At 38.4% G+C, this 27,768-nt stretch overlaps 1 protein-coding gene across 1 annotated transcript; it reads left to right on the forward strand.

Moving 5' to 3' along the window:
• Positions 1-16,616: 16,616 nt before the first annotated feature.
• On the forward strand, positions 16,617-19,276 carry LOC148036332 (ethylene-responsive transcription factor ERF024-like). Its single transcript, XM_087678333.1, has 2 exons — positions 16,617-17,837; positions 18,028-19,276. The coding sequence occupies exon 1, from the start codon at positions 16,963-16,965 to the stop codon at positions 17,827-17,829; it is 867 nt and encodes a 288-aa protein (XP_087534459.1). The 5' UTR covers positions 16,617-16,962; the 3' UTR covers positions 17,830-17,837; positions 18,028-19,276.
• The last annotated feature ends 8,492 nt before the right edge of the window (positions 19,277-27,768 follow it).

Genomic DNA, 27,768 nt, shown 5'->3' on the forward strand with positions numbered 1-27,768 from the left:
AGAGATTCAACATTTGTGATATATACCATGTCATAATAAAATTTAAAAAAATAGTTCATCTACCTATTCACAATGTGCCATCAACACAAACATGTCACGTAGATCTGTCGATATTTTTTCGAAATCTATTTCAGGAAATCCAGATGGATCTCGTCGAACGGTTGCCCCCTCTCCTTCTAGTACCACTTTGAACCACTACACATTGAATATGATCATGGGAGAAGCTACAATAATCCATGGTGATGACACTTTACAAGTTCCCAAAATACTCAATCTCATCTATAACGGTGTCTGGATCCGTGGCTCATCGTCGGCTCTCTTGATTGAACTTTGCCATGATACCACAATTCATTGTGGAGCGCATTTTGTCGATACGCTTGATACAGAAATGTCCCCCGCATGACCATGCCACATTGTATATTTTGTAATGTACATTGAAATAATTAGATTAAATATCATATATAAAATCTAGATATGATAGCTTATAAAACATGTGGTCACGTTTGGACTACATCCCCTTGAGAATTTACAGTCATCAGTAGAAACCTCCAACCCTTTGGGTGAGAGGCTGTGATCAAAGCTCCATGTAACCATCGCATAGACATAGACCGGGGCATCTCCTCCATATCCTTGGGATATTGAATTAGTCGATGGCACGTAATACATCAAAATTCGGATCACGCTTCTTCTCGATCTTTCTTGGCTTGCTTGTACCTAGCGACCCAAATCTCCATGGATGCATGGTGTAACATACAAAAACGATTCATTTTCTCCTCCATTGCAGTATCCATCCTTTTTTCTACCCCATTTTCAACCACCATATCTCTGATTTGTCTATAATCATCATTCATAGCATACTATTGTCTGAAACCACCATTGGTAGCCACTGTGAAATACGCACTAATGCCTCAGATACCAACCAACCTTCAACCATGCTACTTTTTGGCTGAGCTCATTGTCGCACAAAGCCTTTCAAGGTTTTCATGAAGCGATCCAAGAAGAACATCCATCGCGTATGGACAGGTTTTGCAATCTCCACTTCATCTACAAGATGCACCAAGATGTGGGTTTGTATCATAAGCATGTTGGTAGGCAAGTACTTCTCAAAGAGACAAACTATCTCCACTGCTCCTCACCTTGCGGGTTCAATAAAGGATATCTTGGTCTTCTTATATAAGATCCATTGCACTAAATTTGATAACTTGTAAATCACCCCGCGTATTTCTAGAGTGAGGCATCCTACGATCGCGATTGTAGTATAAATTGCCACAAATGAAGAAGCATTATGAACACCGACTAGACTCCAAATAGCAGAATATGCAGGCCACTTACAATCCATTTGTAGTACAAACATGACATATCTTATGCCAATCATAGCATTTTAGCTCTAATAGTCTATCATCTTTGGAAAATGTGGATCTAAGAGAATACATTATACTCGTTGGAGTGCGGATAGACTTGATAATTTACTTAACAATGTGCCCTTCTTTAGTGGACAAAACCCCAGGAGCGCAAGGTAGTTGCAAGCAACCATCAACACTCTCAATTGTGACCAAAGCACCTCCATCTTGCCTACCTCCTTTAAACCCATTCGTGCCCCTGCAGTGTCTCTCTTTCCTATGATGTGGTCCCACAGTAAGCTGCCCACATTCTTGAAAATATGCATGGGATCCAACAAGTCAATGATCTATAAGTGGGTCCAATATGGCAACTCATAGAAAACCGAGAATCATTGCATTCCGTTTGGATGCGACTCCGTGTGGACCATTTTCGACTCATATGAACTTTGGGTGTTCATTCGTGCTGAAGGTAATCCCAAGAAAACCTTCCCTTAGTTCATGACCCTTAGCACGAAAGAGGGGTGTCCTTGATATACCATCTTCTTCATGGTTTGTGACCTTCAAGAATCTAACTGTGGCCCACACAATGGACGTGCATGATAACGTGAGGTAACCAGACATGTCCCAATATCTCCATTTAGTGAACACAAACTTGAATGAGCTATGATAGATTAGGTAACCAACAAGAACAGAAGCCTACTTACATGAGCACTCCCTGAATCCTGAAAAGCCATGCATGGTTCACATGAGAATGGCTCATATAATGGTGGATCATCGACCATCGTGCTTGCTTATATCTTCTACAGCGACCCCCTCCTCCCACAAAATCTTAAGCTCATTGACTAATGGACAGAGATAGATGTCCATATTCTTGACTTTGTAAGTAGTGGCTAGGAATGAGCAAGCTAAGGATCAATTGTCCTTTTTTCCTAGAAAGCCATGGCGGGATGTTGTAGTTAATAAGGACTACATGCCACACATTGTACAAAGTTGAGCAAAGACTGAATGGGTTCATGCCATCCATAGCAAGACCGAGCTGAAGATTCCTTGGCTCTCATGCAAAGCCTGGAAAGGCAAAGTCAATGTGGCTACATGTGCATGAATCCATTGATACTCGTTGAACTCCATCTGTGGATCTATTCTGTGCATGCCACGTTGTCAATCTCGCCATGCTCGACATATGAAACATGTGGCGTATACAATGGATAAGTGGAAAGTGTCTAAGAACTTTCTAAGGGATGGTCTACCCTTGCAAGTCCTGTCGATACTTGTGAGCACCATACTTTGGACATGTCTTCATAATTGTGAACTCTCCTTGAAAGAGCACGCAATCGTTGACACATGCATCGATGCTATTATAGTCCATACCAAGCTTTCATAAAACATGTCGTGCATCATCACGAGACTTAGGCATGGTATTTTCAAGTTGCAATATATGATACTTTAGTAACCTGAAAAGAAATCATAAAATACCTTGAAAAAGTACAATTGTTTTTTATAATGGTGCTGAAAAGAAATCAACAAAGTGTGCGTAGAGGGTACCTGAACAACTCAGTTACACTCATATCGCTCCACCCATATTTTAATTGCATGCTTAAGAGTGCAAGTAACATCTCAAGTGAGATACTCGGCACCCATCATATAATGGTATGGATGGTTCCTCTCTTAGCGGATCAAATGTCTCAGCATCCATGGGTATCAATGCATCGATCATTGCCTCCATCTTAGGATCCAAGATTATAGGAAAGTTTGAAAGGCTACATGTCTCCTCTGATATTGACGATATAGACTAGGTCATGCCTTCCAAGTGGTGGATTGGCTCAAGCACTCCATCCATCCCACGCTCATGAACTCTTCTAACTAGCCGCAATAGGTGCATTCCTTCTTGGGATGAGACGTCACCTCCATGTATAAATATTACAACCACATGTAATGTTTTTCTATATGATATTCAATTAGTTTGGAAAAATATTATGAGACATGATTAATACACATTTTTCTTACCATTTGCTCAAAGTCTGAGATTGCCTAATTAATTATCTTTGATTGAAACTCACCAAAGCTCGTACATGTTCTATAGACAAGCGACGCTTTTGTCTAATTGCCAGCTTCCATTGAGAGCAAGGACACGGGACATGTTGATTAAGATATGCCTCATGATTTTGAACATCACGACCATCATCTTTTTCATTTTATCTACATTATGATAAACAATTGGTTTTTGTTCTCATTCTCTTTTTCTTTGTTGATTGGTTTGAGAATGGATTTCTTGTCTTGTAACTCAACAAAATTAACATAAACTAAAGTCTTGGTTTTCTCCCCATTTCTTTGCACCTTTCTTTGCACTCTTTGTTTTATGTTCTCTCCCCCTTCTCTTTCTTTCTTTCTTTCTCTCTCTTTCTTTGTTGCCCTTCTCATTGTTTCTCTCCACCCCCTCATATTTTCTCTCATTTTCCTCTCTCCTAGCCTCTCTCTCTTGTGACAAGAGCAAACCAAGAGGAGGATGGATTGCTCTTCATCCTCTCTCTTAGTTTTATGAAGAACCAAGAACAAACCAAGAGGACGATGGATTATTCTTCTCCCTCTCTCTTGGTTTTATGAAGAAAGAACAAGAACAAACCAATAAGATTATGGATTGTTTGTCTCTTCTTTGTGACAAACCCTCTTTTTGTTTCTCTCCCATCCCTCATGTTTTCACACTCATTCTCCTCTCTCCCGCCCCCTCTCTCTCTCTTTAAATTAGCTAGAAATCATGGCTAGAAATCTATAAATGTAAACTTACTATTTGTAAATAAACCTACTAACTTACTAATCAATTATTTAAAAAGATAGCAATTTAAACAACAAAAATCTCTCTCTCTCTCTCTCTCTCTCTCTCAATCATTGATCAGTAATCTAAAAAATTTAAAGTAAAGTATCTAACTAAACTAGCTAATTAATAGATAAATCTATAAATTGTCACCTCCTCGTGTTTTCTCACTCATTCTTCTCTCTCTCTCTCTCTCTCTCTCTCTCTCTCTCTCTCTCTCTCTCTCTTTAAATCAGCTTGAAATCATGGATAGAAATCTATAAATCTAAACTTACTAATTGTAAACAAACCCACTAACTTACTAATCAATTATGTAAATAGATAAAAATTTAAACAATACAAAACTCTCTCTCTCTCTCTCAATCATTGATCAGTAATCTAAATAGTTTAAAGCAAAGTATCTAACTAAACTAACTAACTAATAGATAAATCTATAAATCTATATCCCTAAACTATACAAATCTTTCTCTCTCTCATTCTCTCATTCTTTTCCTTTCTTCTTCTCCCTCCCTCATTTTCTCTCTTTCTCCCTCAATGCATCTCATTCTATAAAAAAACAAACAAAAAAAGAGAAGAAAGAACAAGAACAAACCAAGAGGAGGATGGATTGTTTGTCTCCTCTTCGCGAGACAAACCCTCTCTTTGTTTCTCTCCACCCCCTCATGTTTTCTCACTCATTCTCCTCTCTCCCTCACTCCCTCTCTCTTTCTTACATTATTTGTTATCTTTCACGTTTATTCTCTCTCTCTCTCTCTCTGGCACTATACAATGTACACAAATTATAGATAAGATACAACATAAAGGAAAGTGGCCTTCTGAGTCAAACAGTGTATAACTGACTACACTAATCAACTGGCGTTATATCTTTGCCAGATGTAGGTAGGTGTAATAAACTAAATATAATAAGTGATAAGTCAGTGGCCATGTGAGTATCATAATGACCACCAACGTACAAAAGTGTAGACGTGCGGACTCATCTATCGAGGCGGTCTATCATCAATGTCTGCACGTGTTGAACTTGCCATCTCAACACTCCCCCTCAAGCTCAATTCTATCTCTGCAACTCCAAGTAAGCTTCGAAAATTTCGAAGCTTCTCGAGACCCAATGCCTTTGTGAAAATGTCAGCTATCTGATCCTGTGTGCTGACATATACCAAGTCAATCTCTCTTGCAAGTACCTTCTCTCTCACAAAGTGGTAGTGCACCTCAATGTTTTTTGTCCTAGCATGGAACACTGGACTCTTAGCTAGTTGTATGCTGCTCATGTTGTCACAATAAATGACAACTGGACCATCTCCCTGCACGTCCAAATCACCTAATAACTTTTGTAGCCATACCACCTCACATGTTGCCATAACAGTGCCTCTATACTCACCCTTTGTACTCGATAAAGCAACTATAGGTTGCTTTTTACTGCTTCATGTAACTGGTGCACTATCAAGGAAAAACATGAATCCACTTGTAGATCTTCTGTCTAACATGCTACCAGGCCAATCTATATTTGTGCATCCAAAGACCTGTACATCCTTATCTGCCTCATAAAAAAGTCCATAATGTAAAGTGGACTTCACATATCTCAATAAACGTCTAGCTGCATTCAAATGAGGCTTTCCAGGCATCCACATAAACTGACTGACAAGGCCAACAACATAGCTCAATTCTGGCCTTGTGATAGTCATGTAAATCAATCTCCCTACTATCCTCCTGAACATAGTAGGGTCTTCTATCTCATCCCCAACGTCAGCACTCAACTTCACATTTTTCTTTAATGGTACTGAAAGAGGCTTGCATGCTATCATACCATACTTGGATAACATATCCAAGCCATACTGCCTTTGAGATAGCCATATACCCTCATCACATCTGATCATCTCAATACCAAGAAAGTATCTCAGCTCATCGAAATCTTTCATCTCAAACTTCTTCTTCAAGAAGTCCTTAACTTTAGCAATCCCATTGTCACTGTCACATGTAATAATCAAGTCATCCACATAGATGACTATGATGACCAAACCTGCATCTCCCTTTCTCACATAACGTGAGTGATCAATATCAGAAATACAAAATCCAATATTGACAAGATACTCTCCAATCTTGTCAGACCATGCTCTAAGTGCTTGCTTGATCCCATAGAGCGCCTTATTTAACATGCACACATATGTGGGATGCTCTAAATCCTCATAACCTGTTGGCTACTCCATATACAATTCTTCTTGCAATTCACCATGCAAGAAGGCATTCTTAATATCTATTTTCTACAAACTCCAACCTTTGGCTACTGCCAAGGCACACATCTAACAATTGCCATCCTAACAACTGGATTGAATGTCTCTTCATAATCTATGCCATATAATTGAGCATAGCCTTTTGCAACCAGCCTAGCTTTATATCTACAAACTGAACCATCTGCATTATGCTTGACCTTGTAAACCCACTTACACCCAATAGCTTTCTTACCCTTAGGTATGGGTACCAAATCTCACGTCTTATTGACTTCTAATGCAGCCATCTCCTCATCCATTGCTACATCCCAATGAGCATGACGAATAGCATCCTAAAAAAAAGTGGGCTCAACATCCTCAACTAGTTTCACCATATAAGCATAATGGTGATTTGCATAACCTTCAAAACCAAATCTTTTAATAGGGTATTTGACCTTGCTAGATCTGGATACCACTAGATCACTCAATGGAGCCTTTACATTACTATGAGCTCACTATACACCTGGTGTCCTGACTAAAGGAATACCAAGCTCATCATCCAAGCTCTCCGAACCACTAGAATCTCCATCCAATCCCAAATGACTGGTAGATGCATCATTACCATCCAACAATTTCTTCTTTCTTTTTTCCTTCCTTGCAACACTTATAGATCAACCTGAAGATGTGGGGCTACTCCTTAGTCTCCCAGACCAAGGGCTCACTATAGGTGTAGTACCAGATGATGTTTCTGGTCCACTAAGACTCCGTGATTCTTGTTTATCTTTCTACACATAGTTGTCCTGATCATTATCATCATCCAAAACATCACCAGGTATATACCAACTTCCCATCTCATCAAAGATAACATTCATGCTCACTCTGAACTCACCTGTGACAGGGTTATAACAGCAATACCCTTTCTGCTCTAAAGAGTATCCAATAAAAACACATTTTTTTATCTTTGGATCAAGCTTCTTCCCTAGCTCATCTAGCACATGAATGTATGCAACACATCCAAATACCTTTAAAGTGCGATACATCGGGATTCTTGCCATTAAAGCATTCTTCAAGAGTCATCCCATGAACTACAGCTGTGGGAGTTCTATTCATAATCTAGATAGTAGTATGGACAGCCTCAGACCAAAAATGTTTGGGCATATTGTTTTCAGCCATTAATGCACGTGCAACTTTTGCAATATCCCTATTTTTTCTTTTTGCAACACCATTTTGCTGTGGGGTATACCTGCAAGTAAATGGCCTCTTTATTCCATGAGTCCTCAAGAAGCCAGTAAACTCATTAGAGAGGTACTCTCCCCCTTCATTTGATCTCAAGCACTTCACTTTTAAGCCTATTTCTGTTTCAACAGCTGCCTTAAAAGATTTGAAGTGCTCAAACGCATCACTCTTTTCCTTCATGAAGTATACCCATAATTTCCTTGAGTAGTCTTCAATAAATGTGACAAAGTATTTGCTACCACCAAGAGATACATTCTGTGTAGGCCCCCAAACACTACATTAAGTATTTTTCTGCTCACTTCTCTGTTATGTGAGAAGGGTTGTCTTGCCTACTTACAAAACTGGCATGGTTCACAGACTTTATGCAACTCTGCAACTCTAAAAGAAGGCAATCCTGTAACCAATCCTCTAGACTATATTAATTTCAGTCTTTGCACATTTGCATGTCCAATACGTTTATGCTATATTTCAATATCTGCAACTACTCCTTTTCCTTTAGCATACATAGCAGTATCCATTGCAGGAATTCTAGCATCTAAAGTGAACATACGGCCAACTCTACTTCCTTTTGTGATCAACCTGAACTTATCATTAAAGTCTTCTACAAAACAACCTTTTGCATTGAATCAAACTTGCAACCCCTGCTCTACCATTTGGCCAACATACACTAGATTCTTTGTAATTGATGGCACATATAATACATATGTCAGAGTCTTTGTCTGGCCATCATACAAGGACAAGGGAACCTTTTCAAAGTGTGAAATTGGGTGGCATGAATCATCACCCGCCTGCACATAACCTGGGTTTTCTAAGTCGTGCATCTCTCCAAACCATTCAACATGACTAGCCATATGATTAGATGCACCTGAATTGACATACCATACATCATCATGTATCCCCTTTCCTGTAACTGCCTTCATCATATGCTGCATAACAAACAGACACTCATTTTTGTCTTCATTTTGTCGTGAAGACGATCCATAGTTTCCTTGTTGCAATTTACCACTGTGAATATCATCCTTCCTAGCCTAACAATTGGTTGCAATATGTCATGTTTTGCCACAATAATGACAAAAAATAGCAGAATTTCCAGACTCTCTGTTTTGCCATCTACCTCTTCCTCTAGAGCTCCCCCTGCCTCTAAAGTTTCATCTGCCTCCAGAAACCTGCATTTCACCAAACTATTGATTGAACCTGTTTTGCTAGTTATCGCCAGCACGTCCCATGCCATGGCCTCTCAAAGAGGATCTACCACGTCCCCTTCATGAACTCGAGTAAAATGCTTGGACCTGTTCACCATTTCTTTTAGATGAATCACCCTGCATATTGATCTCTTCAGTAATCATGAGAGAGATCAAATCATCAAAATCTGGAAATAACTTCCGTACATATACTGAAGTAACAAATGATTTCCATGTCTTCTCATTATTAAGGCCACTCAGAGTGGATGAAACCAAATCATCATCATCTGGCATTGCATCAATCACTGCTGAAGCATCTACAATGCTCCTCACCTTCAACACATACTCATTGACAGACATTTTCCCTTTCTTCAAGGCATTCAACTCTTGCTTGAGTTGAATCTTTCGTGCCTTTGTATTTACTGAAAACATGCTCTCAAAAATTATCCAAGTTGCATGTGAAGTTTTTGCATTTCTGATATGTCCCAGCATAGTATTATCAATGACTGCAGATAGCTAGTACATCACCTTTTTGTCTTTCACATTTCACTCTTTCCATGCTTTTAACTCATCTGCAGCCAGTCAGAGGGATACCCAGCTTTGGCAAAGATAGTACCTCAAACATGTAACAAATAAATTATCTTAACTTCCAAAAATTTCACTTAGAGTTTATATTAAGTCTTCTCTAAGACAATACATACATACATACATACATACATACATATGAATATGTACAATATATTGAGATTTTTCTATATTACAACCCTAAAATTTGGCAAAGAAAAACATAGGAATGTATTAATGTCTCAAAGTATTACAATAAGATTTACATAATGCTCTCATTTGCATTGTTTCAAAGTATCAATCCCATATCGGTGTCCTAGTTGACTTTTTTCTTTATAGCAATATTTATGTGCATGGTAAATGTTATTCAACATGGGGAAAGTTTAATCATAAAATCTTTGTGGTAACTATGTAGGTGGCATGGATTCTAAAGGTAGGGTTTCTTTTATTAGACTCTCATGTCTTTTATGCTAGTGCTACAATCAAATTAGACATAGCAATGTCAATGAGACATGAACTTGAGCCTTATTTCGTATGAATCATAGAGGGCAAGGGTAGGTTGATGGTGATGCAATGTGTAATGAATGGTAATGCCTATGAGTTTTTCAATATATAAGCTCGTAGACATTGAAAGAAAGGGCTATATTAAGTATGGTAATCTTTATGTCATTGCGCCACAACCCCTCCCCCCAAACCACACACCCCCCCTCCTTACTTTCAATGAAAAAGTTAGTCTTCACAAGGAGTTTACCTATATAACTATGGACACTAATTGGTCTCTTTGGATGAGGAGTTAAGTTAGTTTGGCAACTAGACAAGGAGATTTAACAAGTGGCTTACATGCTTAGTGAAACTTCAAACTTTTTAATGTTACTTGATGAGTTCATTTGGTTCATGCTAAAGTTTAAAGATTAGAGAGGGCTTTTTATGCAAAATTTGATATGCTATCTAGGATGAGAATTCAACACTGAATAAGGCATTAAAAAACATGCATTTGTAAAAAAGGATTCATGAAGGGGAACGAAGATTTTTATACTTTTAGTGAGGGTTATCAATTGGTTCATAAAAGGGGTAACACTTTAGAAGAGAAAGGGTGGCTCTTTTATGGACTGATCTATAGCAAATCACTACAAAAATATAGGGTATATAGGCTGAATACTACAATCCATAGCTTTTGCAATCAGAGCTCTCTTGATCCATGTGCCTTCCCTTGCTTGTTAGTATCCCGTGTGTCGTTATCCCAATGAGATATAGTATAGATATATTCAAATAGGTCCTAATGCAAGGGTTTATTTTGGGCTAAAATAAGTGTCTTTTGAAAGCTTTAGCATAGAGCTCTTGGATTTATATGGGTTGCTTTACCTTGAATGAAATTTATGTATGTACAAGTTTATTCTTGGGGCAAAGGGTCTATGTCTTGATTTTGGAACATATGTATAGTAGTTGTATTGATACATGGAGAGTGTTATTTGAGCCAATATCTTAGGCTAGGCTATTGTCTCAGTGAATATACCATGAGCTATTGTCTCAAACTTGTTTAAACTAGATTTATCTGAGTTGTATAAGATATTAATAAAAGGCTCCATTAAAACTAAATTACAATATTTCTTATGTCTCTATTTGCAGACTACATTCTTTCTTTTGATATTTCTTGTCTCTCCTTTTTGTGACGCTTCTCTACAAAATCCCGATGATTTAGGATTTTCACTTAAACCCCCTGAATAAAACACTTATTTACTTCTTGAAAAACCCCCGTTCCATTGCACTTATGTGATTTTGTAAAAACTCCCCAAGGCCAAAAAAATCCTTATGTTAGTAATATATATCTCCTTTGTAACTACATAATTTGGAGATTGATCAAACATGCATCCTAATAGGAAGGAAATCAAAATCCATTTTGAGGATAGATATGAATAGTTTGGCCTAATATGAATTTCGAGAACCTTTATTTCCCAATGAAGGCATGCTAGTAAGATTTTGAAGTCATTCAATATTACTGAATGTAAGGCACTATCTCATCAATCAAAGTATATACAAGGCCATCATCAAGGATACGTCAACATTTTTGGCATTAGAACTCTTATCTCTCTAGATGTGCATGGATTCTTGAGTTGTTCTCAAAAGAACTCCCACAGAATCATTGGAGAGCACATATGTGGATGTTGAACTAATTGGAGGGTACTCTAGGTTATGACATGACTTATGGATGGTGCTATTATTGAACTAGCATTATAAAGTTAGATGAGGTAGAAGATATTTGATTATAGTAAATTGTGATTAGATATCACTTCATTTTGAATTGAAAGTTTTCTCTTGGATCACTACTAAGAATAACCTTAGTATATTATGTTTAAAAAAAGGAATACAATGCAACATGCATTTTTGCTTGTGAGGTGGTTTTGCTAGGATGATTTTAAGCAACATGGGACCTCTAATTAACAAGGCAACTATCGTCAAACATGATAAAAATATTTATATAGGTAGAAATTGTATGCACAGGGTCATTGAGGATTGAAATTTAGATCTCATTCAAAATCATGATATGTGCAAGCTCATTGAAAATTGATTTTTGGAGTTGGAGTATTGGCCTCCATAGAAAAACTATGTTTACATATTTACATGATCTCTTGCAAGTGATCAACTTGTTCCACATCTTCATTGACTTGGCATTGCATTAAAGAGGTAGTTGACCTTGGATGGGAACATTAAGGGATCATGTAGCATCTAGATTCCAATTATTTGGATGGCCACTAGAAATTAGTACTATTCCATTTTAGTGTCTAGCCTAATGTTCATGAGAAATCAAGGTTTGATGTAAAATGAATTGCAAAGGTTTTAGATAACATCCAAAGTTTATAGAAAAATTCGAAAACCTTGAACTTTCTAGAGCTTTTAGTTACAAAAGTGACAAATACATGCAATTTAATTTGAAGATCCTTCCACAATTTTGACCTTCAGGTTTTCATATCTCCTATGGAAAATGTTTTTGTGAACACTAGTCTAACCTTGTAGATCGACTGTCAAAATGAAATAGGAAATATTCTTGGTAGATCTATTAGATTTCCATATGATATATTTAGGCATTGTAAAAAATCAAACATGGGTAGGAAGTCAAGTTAGATCACTTGCATGTGTCTATGATTGGTTGACCTCCAGCATTATAAGGAGATAAGCATTACTATCCTCCACTACCTCACATTAGGTATCAATTAGTGACTTCCTCCATCCAATATTTTTTTAAGTCACCATCAAAGCTCATGGGAGCACATGCATTACCAACTATCATCCATAATTTATACTCCTTTTGTAATGATAAATCATTTATTTTATTATATTTTATTGCATGTACTTTTGTATTCACTAGTATCTTTTACCATGTTGTGTTTTCTTTCATGTTAAATATATTCATAGCCAAGTGAATGCATATAATCTATGACTCCCCATGTAAACTGACACGTAATAGCACTTTCCTACCCCATGTGATAGGAATATCATCTTTTTATTTCTAGGCCTAACTACAATACATCTAATACTTGCTCTATTGCCTTTTAGTGGAGTGAAGTATCCTCATAGTCTATGCCATATGTCTTTTCATTTGGAGTACCTTTGTTATACGTTCCCATTACCACAAGTACAATTGTCCTTGATCTACTTTATACAAATGCAACCTCAGTCTTATTCCCAATCCTCCTTTACATTGCATTATATACCATGACCACAAGTACAATTGTCCTTGATCTACCCTATACAAATGCAACCTCAATCTTATTCCCAATCCTCCTTTACAATGCTAGATGTTGAATCCCAAGGATGGTTGACAATGAGTTCCTATGAAATTCCAAAGAAAAGACTTACCATGCATCAATCCAATACAACACCCTCATGCTATCTCATAACGCTTGTATTGCAGTCCTCCATATAAATATACAATTAATACTTACATCATAATGTACACTAGATTATAAGAAAAATAAGTATTGTTTATATGAAAAAGGTAACTTATATCTAATACACCTCAAGGTAGTATATGTGTCTCAATATCTAGGTTTTGAGGTGTTTCTAGCAAGAAAACAATGTTTGCAAGCTTTAGAAGGCATTCTATGGGATGAAACATGTCCAAAGGACATTATAGAAATTCTTTGAGGGATTCCTTAAATTACTAATCTTGTTTCATATTTATGTAGTGCTAATTAGTATGTTTTACATACGGAAAGTATGGGGTGGTGGTTTTGTGGATTTCTTCATCAAAATGGCTCATATACTTGTTATGAAAGATGAAGGATATGCCAAGTTATAAGTTTGATGATACACATGGGGCTTATATGGGCATGGAGGTGTCATAAAAACTGTAAAAATATTTAAAAAATGTGCAAATAATTTATAGCTATGTAAAATGTATGGAGAGGAGATTCTAAAGGCATTCAATATGAATGAATGTAAGGTAGACTAAGTGGTCTTACCAACGAAAGTGAATGAAAATCTATCATCATAGGATAATCAATGTTTATGGACATTAGTCGATAAAATAAGCTCATCCAAGAGTCCCATTCTTTCATGGAATATTGGGTTAGTTAGAAATAATTAGAGAAGTATGTAGATTCTCAAATGAATTGCAATAGTACCATGGTAGGGCAATGACACAAATGTTGAAGTATGTAAGGGGTATGTTGGACTATGTCATAACCTACAGATGGGCCATGCCCTAGTAAGACATTGTGATTCATGTATTGATTCCAAAAAATTGGTGATTAGATCTTTCTTCTCACTTGAATTGAGGTTTCCTCTTGGATCAACAATAAGAATAAGCCTAGTGACATTATGCTTCACAAAGGCAATACAAGGTAACATGTTTTTTGGTTTTTAAAAGACAGATGTCTCAACCAACATAAAGAATTCAATGGAATATGGAAATATGATATTGGTACATAAAACTAATAAATTTACTTGGCTTGAAAAGGTATTTACAACTCTTAGAGATGCTTATAATGCGTAAACCATAGGCTGGTGGATGCTTTTAAACATGCACACACGAAATGTGTTAAAAATTTGAGCTTAGTTATATCTTATGCAATCAAGCATGCATGTTTTCAACAATATGAGAGAGAGAGAGAGAAAGAGAGAGAGAGAGAGAGAGAGAGAGAGAGAGAATTGATTTCACTAGGGAGAATAAGCGCATTGATGTTATGTTTCACAAAGGAAATACAAGGCTACATGCTTTTGTGGTTTTCAAAAGGTAGTTGCCTAAACCAACATTCAAGAATGCAATAAAGTGTGGATTTGTGGTATTAATACATAGGAATAAAGCTACTTGGCTTAAGAAGCCATTTGAGACTCTTAAATATGCTTGTACTACTTAAAACCAAGATACATGCTTCTACACATGCATACATGTGGTATGTGAAAATAAAGAGTTTGCATTTATGCTAAGCATTTAGGAACATGTTTTCAATTATACTTGAGAGAGAGAGAGAGAGAGAGAGAGAGAGAGAGAGAGAGAGAGAGAGAGAGAGAGAGAGAGATTGTGCGTGTGTGTGTGTGTGTGTGTATTCTATGATATGATTTTGCTAAGTGATTTTTATTTCCTTTGTAACAAATGCCTCAATGTGCACATCGTTGAGGTGTCTTTAGGAGTCAACTTTCCTTGATGACTCTCATTATTAATTTGTAAAAGTATATAATGTTCATGTGAGGTTCTTCCATTAAACTATGAAACTTTACATATCTTGTGTAATCTTGAGAGGTTCACTATATATGTAAACAAACCCTCTATATCATGTGCATACAAGGCCTATTTAAAAATACCCTTCTTTATGAAAATTTCCAAAATCAAAGATGCCTCTTTTCTATTCAATATGTAAATGACCCCTTTATATAACATCCTTTTATAAGTGAAAGAAGTCTAAAACTGCTATTTTAAATCCCCTTCTTTTGTACCCATGTGGTATGCTCATGTATTTTTAAGTGACCGCTCCCCCCCCCCCCCCCCCCCGGCCCTCGTGCCCCCCAAAAAAAAAACCCTTTGGATGTGCAATAGGCTTTGCCTATACAATGGCAGAGTGGAGTTAAAGTAATGATGCATCCAATGTGGCATGATGCAAACAATGAAATGGGTTACACTAAAACATTTTGGTGGATTGGACTAAGTAATTTTATTGTGAACAAAAAGTCACTTAGGCATTCCTTATTACAATTCAAAAGGCAAACTAAATCAAGTTGAAGGGAAGTCAACAAGTTAATGCACATAAACAAGAAGAAACCATGACCATTGGAAGAATTCTCCCATTGTGCTCATTTCTACCCCCTCTACCTAGAGGCATGCCCCTTCAAGCGTGCCCTCTATTGAACATCCTCTCTTAGATAGCTTCTCCCATTATGCTTATTTCTACCCCCTCTATCTAAGTGCATGCCCCTTTAAGCATGCCCTCTATTGACCATCCTCTCTTGCATGGCTTCTCTTGTGCCCTTTACTTCTATCAACCCTTTGAGCTTTTAATATTATGCAAGGTGGTGCATCTTGAGAGGTAGGAAACTTTTTCACACATGGAGTAAAGGGAGGTGTAATTCTCATAATGAAATATTGTGAATGAAGTGAAGATGCCATCCAATGGTCTCGCCAGTGAAGTGGATAGAGTTTCTTTTGAGATAAGAATGTTCGTTTCAAGCCCTTACATGAATACTTGCTCGTTTTCTTAATAGTAAACTAGAAAATGCTAATTTCGACATGCACTAAGCACATCTTCAAGGTTTAATTATGCACTCATTTGGGAGTGCTAATTGGCTTTAACGGTTAGACATTAATAATGCAAACTCAATCATTGTAAGGAATTAAACTTCCAATGGCCTTTGGAGTATACGACCTTTAAGTTACTGCACCTCCCTCACGTTTATAGACCGGTCACTGGTTAATGGTTCCAATAATCTTCTCTTTCAAAGGTTGAAAGGGATGCTTTTGTGCAACGAGGAGTACCATACAGTTATGGACTCAATGAGTTTGGCCTTTTTTAATGTTGAACGACCTACTTTTGTATGGTTTGAGCTTTGAGCTGACTTATGAGCCGCCCCCACACCCCCCCATCCTCTCGACAGCTACACGTAAATCGACTTCCTGGTACAGAAAGCGCACACAAGAACGATGGGGCCAACCAAAACTTTATATTAAAATAAATTTCTATGAGAATTATCATCACCGACGACTGTTTAGGCATAGAGACATGGCAATTCGTACCATATAATTGGGACACGGCCAATCAGGTTACCTTTAAAGTTTTATCGACTCTATTTTCGGTCTTCGTCTGTCCTTTGAATCTCTCTTGCCTCACACTACTGTACTGAGAGCGCCGGCCACCCACCCCCCCTCTCTCTTCCTGCTGCCGGTTAATGTCTTCTATTTCCGTCCTCCCTATCATTGTGACCTCGATTGCCATAGCCAGGAGCTCGCTTCTGACGGGGACAGCTGCGCCTTCTCTCGGGAAGCCTCTAAATCAGATTTGGCCGATGCGCATGCTCAATGCTGCGATCTTGCAGAAAGCTGCTCTATAAATGCATAACACTGTGATCTCAGGACACTAGCTGCTGCACGGGGAAATGGCAGTAGACCGACGAGTTCGGACCACGGCGTCGGCTCTAGCATTATGAGAGATTGCAGAAGGACAGCAGGCTCCGACTATGGAGTCGATTCTCACAGTATGGAGCCTGGGTCCTCGTATAGTGATGATGGAAGCATGAATGTGGAACAAGATCAGGAGGAAGCTTCACGAACCGCGTTGCTGCAGCAGCAACATCAGGAGGAAGAGGAAGACGACGAAGAAGAACGGGCAGAAGAACTCCATAGTCGAAAGGCAGGCAAGTCAAGCAGCAGCACCCCGAGCCGAGAGACGAGGCACTCTGTGTACCACGGCGTCAGGAGAAGAAGCTGGGGCAAGTGGGTCTCTGAGATCCGGGAGCCAAAGAAGAAGTCCCGGATATGGCTAGGGTCATATCCAACGGCAGAGATGGCTGCCCGTGCGTACGATGTGGCGGCGCTTGCCCTAAAGGGGAATGGTGCAGCGCTGAACTTTCCCGACTCGGCCCAGTTGTTGCCAACGCCGGCGTCTACCTCTCCGAGGGACATTCAGGCGGCGGCGGCAATGGCGGCGGGGGGAATGATATCTTCTTCTTCTTCTTCTTCTTCTGTGGTTCGCTCCCGATCTTCGGCTGCTGCAACAGGTGATCCCATGGCGGAGCAGAGAGCGACTGCCGCAGCACACAGTGATCACGGCCACAATGCTGAAGTTGCTGCTGCTATTGGCTGCATCCATGATCACGATGACGACTATGAGCTCATGCTCGACATGCCCGACGTCCTGTCCCACATGGCAGAGGCCATGCTCCTCTCGCCCCCCCAGCTACAGTCGAGCCCGCGCATTTCCCCTCTCAATTCCCACATGATCGACGGCCCTCCCGACGACGACCTCGGTGCCTCAGATCATGACGTTTCCTCTCTGTGGAATTACCCGTGATAATGCAGGTGCTGTGTGGACCTTGTATGCTACATAATTTGTTGCCCGAGCTTTTTCACATTAGATAGATCGTAACGTGATAGCGTAATCAAACCAGGACCTTAAATGAGGATGCCACACTGTCATTTGCGAATGACATAAACAGCAATCGCTAAGGCAATTAACACCCTTGCATTTCTGGAATACATGTGGTGGCAGGAAGTTCCGTGTTCTAGCTGCGTCCAATGTGGACTGTGCGACTATTGTATATCCACGTTCGTCAACGAGCATTGCTCCGACATATTCGCTGCTTCTCTCAGAATAATCCTAGGACCTTGGAAGTCCAACACTTCAGCAGCCACTCTTTGGTAAGTGCCCTGGCCTGAGATCAATGATGCAACTTTCTTGCAGCCTCTTCCCCATGCTCAGGCTCAACTTGTTGTCTGGATAACCCCCGTGCATATACTTCATTGATCCGCCACAGCCATTGTCTTTTCAATTGACTTCCTCGTTATGTTGCACAACCTACATGCAGCATTTGATGCTTAGAAAGTCTTATCTCAAATGTTGGTGATGTAGATTAATAAATGCCATTAAAGAGAATTTGTGGATGACTCGACATCAATTGTATGCATATTGTTGAAATGCGCTTATATGGCTATAGATTCATATCCATCACTCAATCTTTCATCAAATTTTATGTATCTTGATATTACATATGATGACTGTGATGCTCGTTCTACAAGTGCATCCTCATAGGCCATAGTGCATTTTCACAAGGCTTGACTTTGCAAAGTGAATCATGTGTCTACTTTGATGGCATCACATGTTTTGAGAGAAAGAAAGAGTTCTAGTGTTAACTAGGAAAAGAGAAAGTAGTCATGAATGTGATCAATCTACAACCCTTTTTGAATCTAACATCTAGGCTAGCAAGACAACAAATTCTCATACTAGTATATGTATGTTGCCTCCTTGAAATTCAAATCTCTCTCTCACACATACTATCATATAGCAATTTTTAATACATGTATTTTCATACGATAGGTGGTTGTTTGAAGATACTAGGCCTTAGAAAATTTGAATTCAACATTTGATTGTTCCGAGTCACAAACACAAACTCTCACACCTACACACAAACCCTTTGTTCATACTCGCTATGTGTGCTCAATATAGTAGTTATTTCCACCATGAGAATGTGTTAATTAGAAGCTTAGGGTAGTTACAATACACTAACTTGGATGGTTGGGCCAGTATAAAAACAATCTGTGCCTGCATTTACATGTAACCCACTTGCACTTGTGATATAAAAAAGTGTATGGTCCACTAGATATATGATTCATACTAATGTTGCCTAGCTAGGATTCAAACCTTGTCAAGCACATAATAATATCTTGTATAAATGGGGGTTGTCCCTATTTGAGTTGAGCATGGATAGAAATGTTGGTTAGCAAATATCCCTGCATAGATCAATTTGTGTTTCTGAAATATGGTGCCAATAATATTCTTCTGCCTAGCCTATGGGTTTGTTTTTCTTCTTACTCTTCTCTACCTAATGTAGTGGGTAATGAACATTAACTAATGTAAACGTGCTCATTCTATATCTATCACCAATAAGTGTAATGTATTATTTATGAATGCACCTCCTCTGTATATAGTTCTTTTTAACTAAGCCACACCAATGGTTCAACTAATATGAAAACAAGATATGTACCAAAAGATAGTAGCTAACTCTAGGTTGCATTTGAAGGTGAGAATTCTTATGGCCATGATTTCTTGGCTCAAAGAAGGCAATAATCATATTGTCAATATCTCTAATTGTATTGGTATATCTATCCACTCTATTATATTTGGTTCTAGTTTAATCACAATTGGTTGTGGTTTATCCTTCATTTTTCTCCTAACTTGTTGCAATATTTTGAAAATGAAGTCTTAAAGAATATTTTTCAAGCCAAGCTCCAACTTATATGAGACAAAGGATTTCTTTGTTTCTTTCTTTATTGCTTTTGTTCTCCTCATCATCATGTTCTTATTGCTCTTATTCTTATTGTTGTTATTGTTGTTGTTGTTGCTCTTCTTCTTCTTCTTCCTTAGTATCATCATCATCATCTCCTCTCTCTCTCTCTCTCTCTCTCTCTCTCTCTCTCTCTCTCTCTCTCTCTCTCTCTCTCTCTCTAACATAGTCAAGTGGCTTCCCTAGTGGTACGCAAGTTGTTCTATCAACTTATTAACATAGGTTCAAATCTTCGAATGACAATGGAGATGTGGGAACTAAAAGTTAAATCACCTAGTCAATACGTGTTCAACTTGACTAACTAAGCTACACATGAATTCTCTCTCTCTCTCTCTAGCTCCTTGTTTGGGAGTACAAGAGAGAGATTTGTACACATGATAATTATAGCAATAAAGGGTACATAAGCCAATTATGATTTGCAATTAGACACACACACACACACACACACACACACACACACACACACATACACACATACATGTGTATTTAGATATGTTTATATATACAATTCATGTATGTGTGTATATAAATGTGTTTGTGTGTGTGTGTGTGTGTGTGTGTGTGTAGAGAGAGAGAGAGAGAGAGAGAGAGAGATTTAGTCTACTAATGATAATAAGTCAAATGTGCAGTGAAAAGAATTTGTATAAACAATATGTTAGTAACTATTGTCAATATTATGTCTAATTTTTGATAGATGATCTACATACAATCTAAAATTAATAATTTAACTACTTTGCTAAAGGTTAAAACCTTTTTCAAATGAGTAGACTAGGTTAATAAATAAGAAATAGAAAATTTCTAAAACCAATATTATTTATTTAGTAGTCTTTGAGATGAATCACTCCAATAGTTCTCCAATACTTGCCTTTTCTTAATGAATCATTGTTCTATGAGATGAGAAACAAGGGTATCAAGCTTTGATGCCATGTGAGCATTGAGAATATATTAGGATTTGCATAGAAAATGTATAACGTTTGAGTAATAGTTCAATGCAAAAACCAAAGTATGTGAGATGCTACATAACGAAGCTCAAGGATCAATGGAGGGTTGGGTGGAGGGATTGTGGAGGATTGTATTTTAATGGATGTCAAGACATTGAGAAACCAATCGAACAATCAAATCTTAGATGATAGAGATGATGCTAATACATAGGATGGGACAACCAAAACACAACTATTTTTGGCTCATCAAACAAGATGTTGACTCCAAAAGGTGATGACATGCTGTCACACGGTGTCACAACGCATAGGGTTGAAGGTGACCACAGGGGTTTGGCAAGAAAACTGGACAAGATAGATAGAGATGTGTCTTCAAGAGATAAGTACATTACAGTGAATTTTTAAGGTTCAAGAGATACTTTACAGTCAATCATAGGGGTTTGAGAGAGAAGAATGTATGGGGTTTCAAGAGCTTAGACTCCGGAGATGGTAGAGACAAGAGAAGGGTTGAAGGTTTCAAGCCAAGTTCTTGAAGATGTTGATAGAGCTTCCAACTGCATGTTCTTAACAAAGATCACAAGAGTATTATCTCATAAGTTCTAACGCAGAGCAATCAAATAATCAAGTATAATATACTATCATGTATCATAAACAACTATGCATCCCATCATTCATACATGATGTCATAGCATAAATCAACTTTGCATGATTACATTTAATGTAGACCATTAGGGACAAAAGCTTACGAGTCAATCACAAGGCTTGTAGGGCAAAGAGACTTACTTCAAGAGAGCTTCAAATTGAGTTCCTGATAAGGATAAGTTACCATAGCCAAGAAATAAGAGGAAAACCTCCTCTTAATTCAACTCAAAGCATTTATGAATGATCTACAAACGCCATAGGGGCACATAATACTTGCATATTTTGACGAGATGTCTTTTGTAGAGTAAGAACTGAATTAAAAGAACAATACTGTAGATAATTCTCTGAATATGGCTAAAGATATCAGCCCCAAATCAGCCCAAATATCTTTCAAAATTCACCTTTGATGATAGCATAAACTTCCCTTAACACGGTTTCTATGCATTTGGTATCGAGAGTCCACCACGGGGGTAGAAGACATCAGGGTGAAGGTAGATTTAGGGAGAGGAATAGACGGAAAAGAAGGGGCTCAAAGAAATTGAAGACGTAGAAGAATACTCCCAAAAAAATTTAGAAAATGTAGAAGAATACTAACAGAGACGAAGCCTGTCAGTTTATTCCCGTATTATGAGAAGATAAAACTCTAATAGACAAAAATGTGTATAAAATAATACCTTTCTCTATGCTACTCAGATCGCCAATCTGATTCCTCTCTTGACTCCAAAAGGGGGGTAAAATACCAGTATACCTGGCTAGAATTCTACCAGATCACTCCTTCATCTTCCACTTCGGAGTGCTATTCACTACCTGAAAACAATGATCGTACGTCGCGCAATTTTGCTAATCTCTCTTTTTACATAAAATCCTCTCAAATTGGCTGAAAGCTAAATGCTTTCTTTTACATGTCATCCTAATCTAGAAGTTGTCTATAGTTTTATGGATTTTTACAAGAGATAATATCTAGAATATCAAAAATTGGCTAAAACTTGTCCAAAAATCTAATATTTTTGAACCATGGATACTAACACTAATGTCTAAAATGGCATTGGCTCTTTAAATAAAAAAGAAAGCCACACTCTAGATTTTTTTTACACGGTGTATGCATAGCGACACAACAACAGAATATGCACGCGAGTTTGCAGAAGTCGCTCATCGCAAGGATGCTTTGCGAGATGGGAGCAAAGGATGGTAAAGAGTACTCAACTCAAGATAAATTCATGAAATCTCAAAGAGGATGCAGAATATTCCATTTGAGGCACACATGATTGCTTTCTGAGCATTGGATCCTTCTAAGGCTAAGGCTTTTCATGTGTTGGCTTTGAGATCAAGGAGTATAAGATCGATGGATGAGCATATATAGTTTCAACGATAACAATTGATGCTTTTTCAAAATCTTACTATGTCATTGTACAAGATCAATCCAGTGCGATGATGCTTCTCGCAATAGGTAAGAGGAACATTTAGGTTGATTGAAAGCTTGACTGCTAATCTTCAATTGTCTTCATGTCGTAGAGCTCCTTCATTGTCCATTATTGCCCATCGTATCAGTAAATCTACTGATCTTCTCATTCTTTTGCTTGTTAGGTGGTCATTGTTGGCTTCTCTTTTGTTACTTTACAGAGTTGGCTATCCTTGCTTCTAGCTTTGTCATCTTCATTAACTCATGTCATCGTAGATTGCTTTCCTCTCGTCACCTTTGTCGGCTCTCCCTTCAGCTTTTTCACAACCACATTCTTCTTCAGGTTCTCATCTTCAGCTGCAACTTTGCCCCTCCATTCGATCTCTACGTCCATGTTCTCCAAGCTTCTCTATCACAGTAGTGTCATTTATGACTAATAGTCACCTCAATAAAAACTTAGAAAAGCATTATGGTGACATTAATTGTATCTTCTTTTTTGAGGTGTCGAAGGAAAGCATCCCCTATTTACGTCAGAGACTGCATCATTTGCTGCCGATCCTCATACTTTTTCTCCACCCTCTTGAAACATGCCATCTTCATATCTTATTCGCCACATCTCATGCCGTTTTGCCTTCATTCTTTTTTTAAACAATAATTGCTAACCAGGCCTTGCAATCCACATAAGTTTCTTCACGTAGTCTGCAAACCACATTGCCACCCCTTTCAATAATAATGTCAAATTTTCCGTTGTACAAATCATAAACTCTCCCACTCTGATACCAATTGTAAGGTGTCCACCTCTTATAGCAGTCCATCAGAAAGGATGTCTAGAAAGCTCCGCCTGGCACTCCCATGGAATGTCACGGGGTTTGCGATCTAGCCCTTTCCATGCCTGCCACATAGCAGAAGTATTCTGGCCATTCCCACTTAGGACCGACCTGAATTAGGGTCTTTTCCTAATGGTCATTTCCTAAACGGCAACTAGCATCGAACCCCAAGCAAACTACTTTACGTAGAAACGCCAGGTCCGAAGCGAATTCATGCTGCACTTGGTTCAAGGAGAATGGGAAACGAGAGGGATGCAAGGCTCGACCTCTCTTCCATAAGGCATAGTCCCATTCCGTTCCCCTAAAACAACGTAAATTGGGATTATTATAACTTAGAATCTAGGTCAGCAACCTTGTTGTTCATGTCCTTTGAACGATCTTCTTGCTGAATATCATGATTGAGAAAAGTTCCAAGCCAATCGGGTCAACCCATCCATAGGACGGACCTATGGCCACATCCTTCGCACTTTCCTTAGGTTGTTTTAGTTATTTAATTACCTAACACATTCAGTTGGGCATGTATCAATCAGCTTCCTTAATTAGCCTGTTAGGCACTGGTTCCTTCACGTAATCATAGCACTTGACATAGAAAAGCAATGTCAAACAGGTTCCTTTTCAATAGGTTATCATATTTATCTTTGAAATACTTAAAGTCCAGCCCGTAGGCTTATCCATAATCCGCCCGAAGGCTATCCAAAGAGAATAACCTTGGCAAGCCTCTCGATGTATAATATCCTGCGTTGGCTCTTCAATAAATTGTCGTTTTCTTTTTATGATGCCAATAATAACATCATTAAACTCTCTTTTGGCAATCCCCAAGACTTCTCCAAGTTTAAATTCAATTTTGCAATTAAGAATTCGATCCTCAAGTACCTTTTTCAAGTCTCTGGATGTCTCGATGTCAGATAGCAGCATGAATCTAGGTTGCTTTTTTGGCTTCGAGTCCTTTGTCTTTGGGGCCTTCTAGTCTCCTTGTACTTTTGGCTTCCGTATGTCGGTCATACTCTGCTCCATTCCTAAAGAAGAAGGCTGAAGAATTGGTTCACTTCTCTTAGTTTTCCTCTTCGATCCTTCAGGTTGATCATTATCTCTTTTGTGCTTTTTTTCAACAGGTGCTTCAAATCCTTGAGATTTTGCAATGTAAACATAGATAGAGAAGAATCTACACGATCATTCCATCCAGTCCCTTTTCTAATTGCATCTCATATGAATGAAAGTTCAGATGATGAAGCTTTACTATTCTTTTTTGCATGCAGTGCATAGGACCATAAAGGAGACTTATCTTTCAGCAACTACTCCAATTGAAGACCATAGGCAGTAGCTTCTCTTATCGCCTCTTGCTTTACATAAGAAGAGTGTAAAAGAGATTCCTCCAATAATTTCTTCATACTTCTTTTGCCAAATTTTTTTTTAAGCGATTGCTCTGTATCTCCGAAACATATCATCCTGTCCTTCCAGACCACCAACTTCAGTCTTTTTGCCTCTTCAAAATCTTGACAATCCTTCCACTCGTGGTTTGGACTATCACACCATATGCAATGACGAATATGATCATTTTTGGAAGAATCCGTAGAAGAGGTTGGGATAGAAGTTGGAGTTGGGTTAAGTGGTTGTTGTTCTCTTCTGGTCATCTTAATTTGAAGATCTTTCAAGTTCTTTGAAATTTCCTCCACCATATCTTCGACAATTGGTTTGGCAGATGCTTTGACAACTATAGCAGAAATAGGCATATGCATAGGCATAGAAGTAGGCATAGACATGGGATGAGAAGTAGGAGAAGAAGTGAAAGGAGCAACAGGAGAAGTAGGAGAAGTAGAGGTAAGAGAAGACATTGCCAGAGGTGTTTGCATACCATTCTGTAAGCGAGCCTTCCATCTCCGCCTTTTCATCAATGTGAAAACCGCATCAACAACATCCTACCAATCCATCTTCAATCCCATACGCTGCATACGGTTTTCAAGAAGCTCTCCCAACTTGTCCTGAAGTACAGGATCAGTGGCTTGCAAGAATAACTCAACTTTCTCCAACTTTAGGGATCTTTGCTCAAGTTTATCCAACTAATTGTAACGTTCTTCAAACTCGTGCAATAACTCGAAAGCAACAAGTCCTTTGTTGGGCTGATAAACCCACTCTCTGAATGTCTTCCATGTAGCAATACCATAATCCTCCATAAAATATTTTGAGCATCTTCTTGAAGACATTCCAATTTGAGTCTTGCATAAATAAATAAGCCACTCTGACCCGCAAAGCAGGCGTGACACGCCATAAGAAATAATTGCTCCAATTGGTAGGAACTCCAAAGAAGTGCATCTGGCTTTCAAAAGCTTTAAGATAGGCTGAGACATTGTGGCCATCAAATAATTTAAGGTCACTTACCACAACCTCAATCACCTTTGTTGCACCATGTGTATACTCTTGTTCTTGAAGTAGCATTTGTTGTTGATCCAATTGTTTTGCCGATGTAGCTGTTGCTGTTGTTGCATAGATAACTGCATCTACTGATTCTCCATCATAATAGCCAAAGAAAGAATTTGCAATAAATTCTTCATCTCTTTGGTCGAAAAGGAAGAATGATAGAATACACGTGCAAGTTTATGGAAGTTCCTCATCATAGGGACGCTTTGCGAGATGGGAGCAAAGGATGATGAAGAGTACTCAACTCAAGGTAAATTCATGAAATCTGAAAGAGGATGCATAATATTCCATTGGAGGCACACATGATTGATTTATGAGCATTGGATCCTTCTAAGGCTTTTCATGTGTTGGCTTTGAGATCAAGGAGTATAAGATTGATGGGTGAGCATATATAGTTTCAATGATAACAATTGATGCTTTTCTAAAAGCTTACTACCCAATTGTGCAAGATCAATCCAATGAGATGATATTACTCGCAATATTTGAAGGAACATTTAGGTTGATTGAAAGAGTAGGTGCTAGCTCTGTTGATGCAATTCATGTTCAGTTTTGAAAGTAAAGTCTTCTCTTTCACTTCCTTACACTCCCTTCAGCATATGGTAATGGCTTTATACGCTCTTATGGTAATCCACCGGTTATACATTTAGTTTTTCCTCAAGTTCAATGATCTTTGCTCTATAGTATCAACTTCCTTTGCATATCAACCCGAGTTTAAAAGTCATCGCAGAAACTGTATCATACACAATTAACTCCTAGAAATAAGAGTTGAACCCACATTGTAGATAGCCAAGCATATCTTAGCCTTATGGATTGAAAGGTCCATCAATGTAATGCTTGTGTCATCTCATATTCTGGGTGGTGCAACAACCAACAGAATACACACTATAACATATAGACCCAATAGCGATGTTTAAAGCGACGAAATTATTCATGGAAAAAATTATCCTTGTCATCGCTATTCACGTCGCTATTAGTACGCGATCGATTCGCCGCTATTAGCGTCGCTATAAGTGTCGCTAATTGGGTTAGTGATGCAAATAGCGACGCTTGTAGCGACGGTTGCAGAGTAAATTTCTGATGCAAATAACGACGGTTACAGAGGGGAAAAAAATTAGGTGCCAGGGAATGCAACCCTGCCACCCTTCTAGCTATATACACTAAATATTCTTGCAAAATTCATTTGCCAATGTCACCTACACCTAATGTCTAAAAATTGTGTATCAGATTTTCAAAAAAGAAACTGAATCCTTTGATCGCAAAAGCTAGATATAATCAATTCGAAAAGGTATTTCGCAAGGAGCTTTTTCATCACTTCCTTAGGCCCGAGAATAAAAAGAGATTGTGATTGCAAAAGCTAGATATAATAAATTCAAAAAAGTATTACTCAAGGTGCTTTTTTATCACTTGTTAGGCTCAAGAAGAAGAGCTTCACTTCATGTAATATTTCAGATATTAAATTTTTCATTTTTCAGCGGCGCGTTGTGCTGGAAGGAGGGAAGGGGATAGAGGAGCCAACAAGCTCCTTGCTAGAGCTTGCTCGGCTCCACAGTCATGCACCATGACACATAGGAGGGGGAGGATTCCCTCCCCTCCCCTATAAAATTGAGGGAGGGCCGTGGTCTACGAGGAGGAGGAGGAAAGGGCAGAGACGAATGCTGTCACCTACCGTTGAGGGAAAAGAAGGAGCCGTGATGCCGCCAAAAGAGAACGAGAGAGAGCGTTGAGAGC

Source organism: Lygodium microphyllum, chromosome 5 (genome assembly GCF_053477565.2).
Source record: "Lygodium microphyllum isolate KBCC chromosome 5, Lygodium_microphyllum_v1.1.10, whole genome shotgun sequence".
Lineage (NCBI taxonomy): Eukaryota > Viridiplantae > Streptophyta > Polypodiopsida > Schizaeales > Lygodiaceae > Lygodium > Lygodium microphyllum.

Bases quoted from the DNA above. Each gene is read 5' to 3' on its own strand.
- LOC148036332 (XM_087678333.1), top strand. From the start codon at position 16,963: ATGAGAGATTGCAGAAGGACAGCAGGCTCCGACTATGGAGTCGATTCT.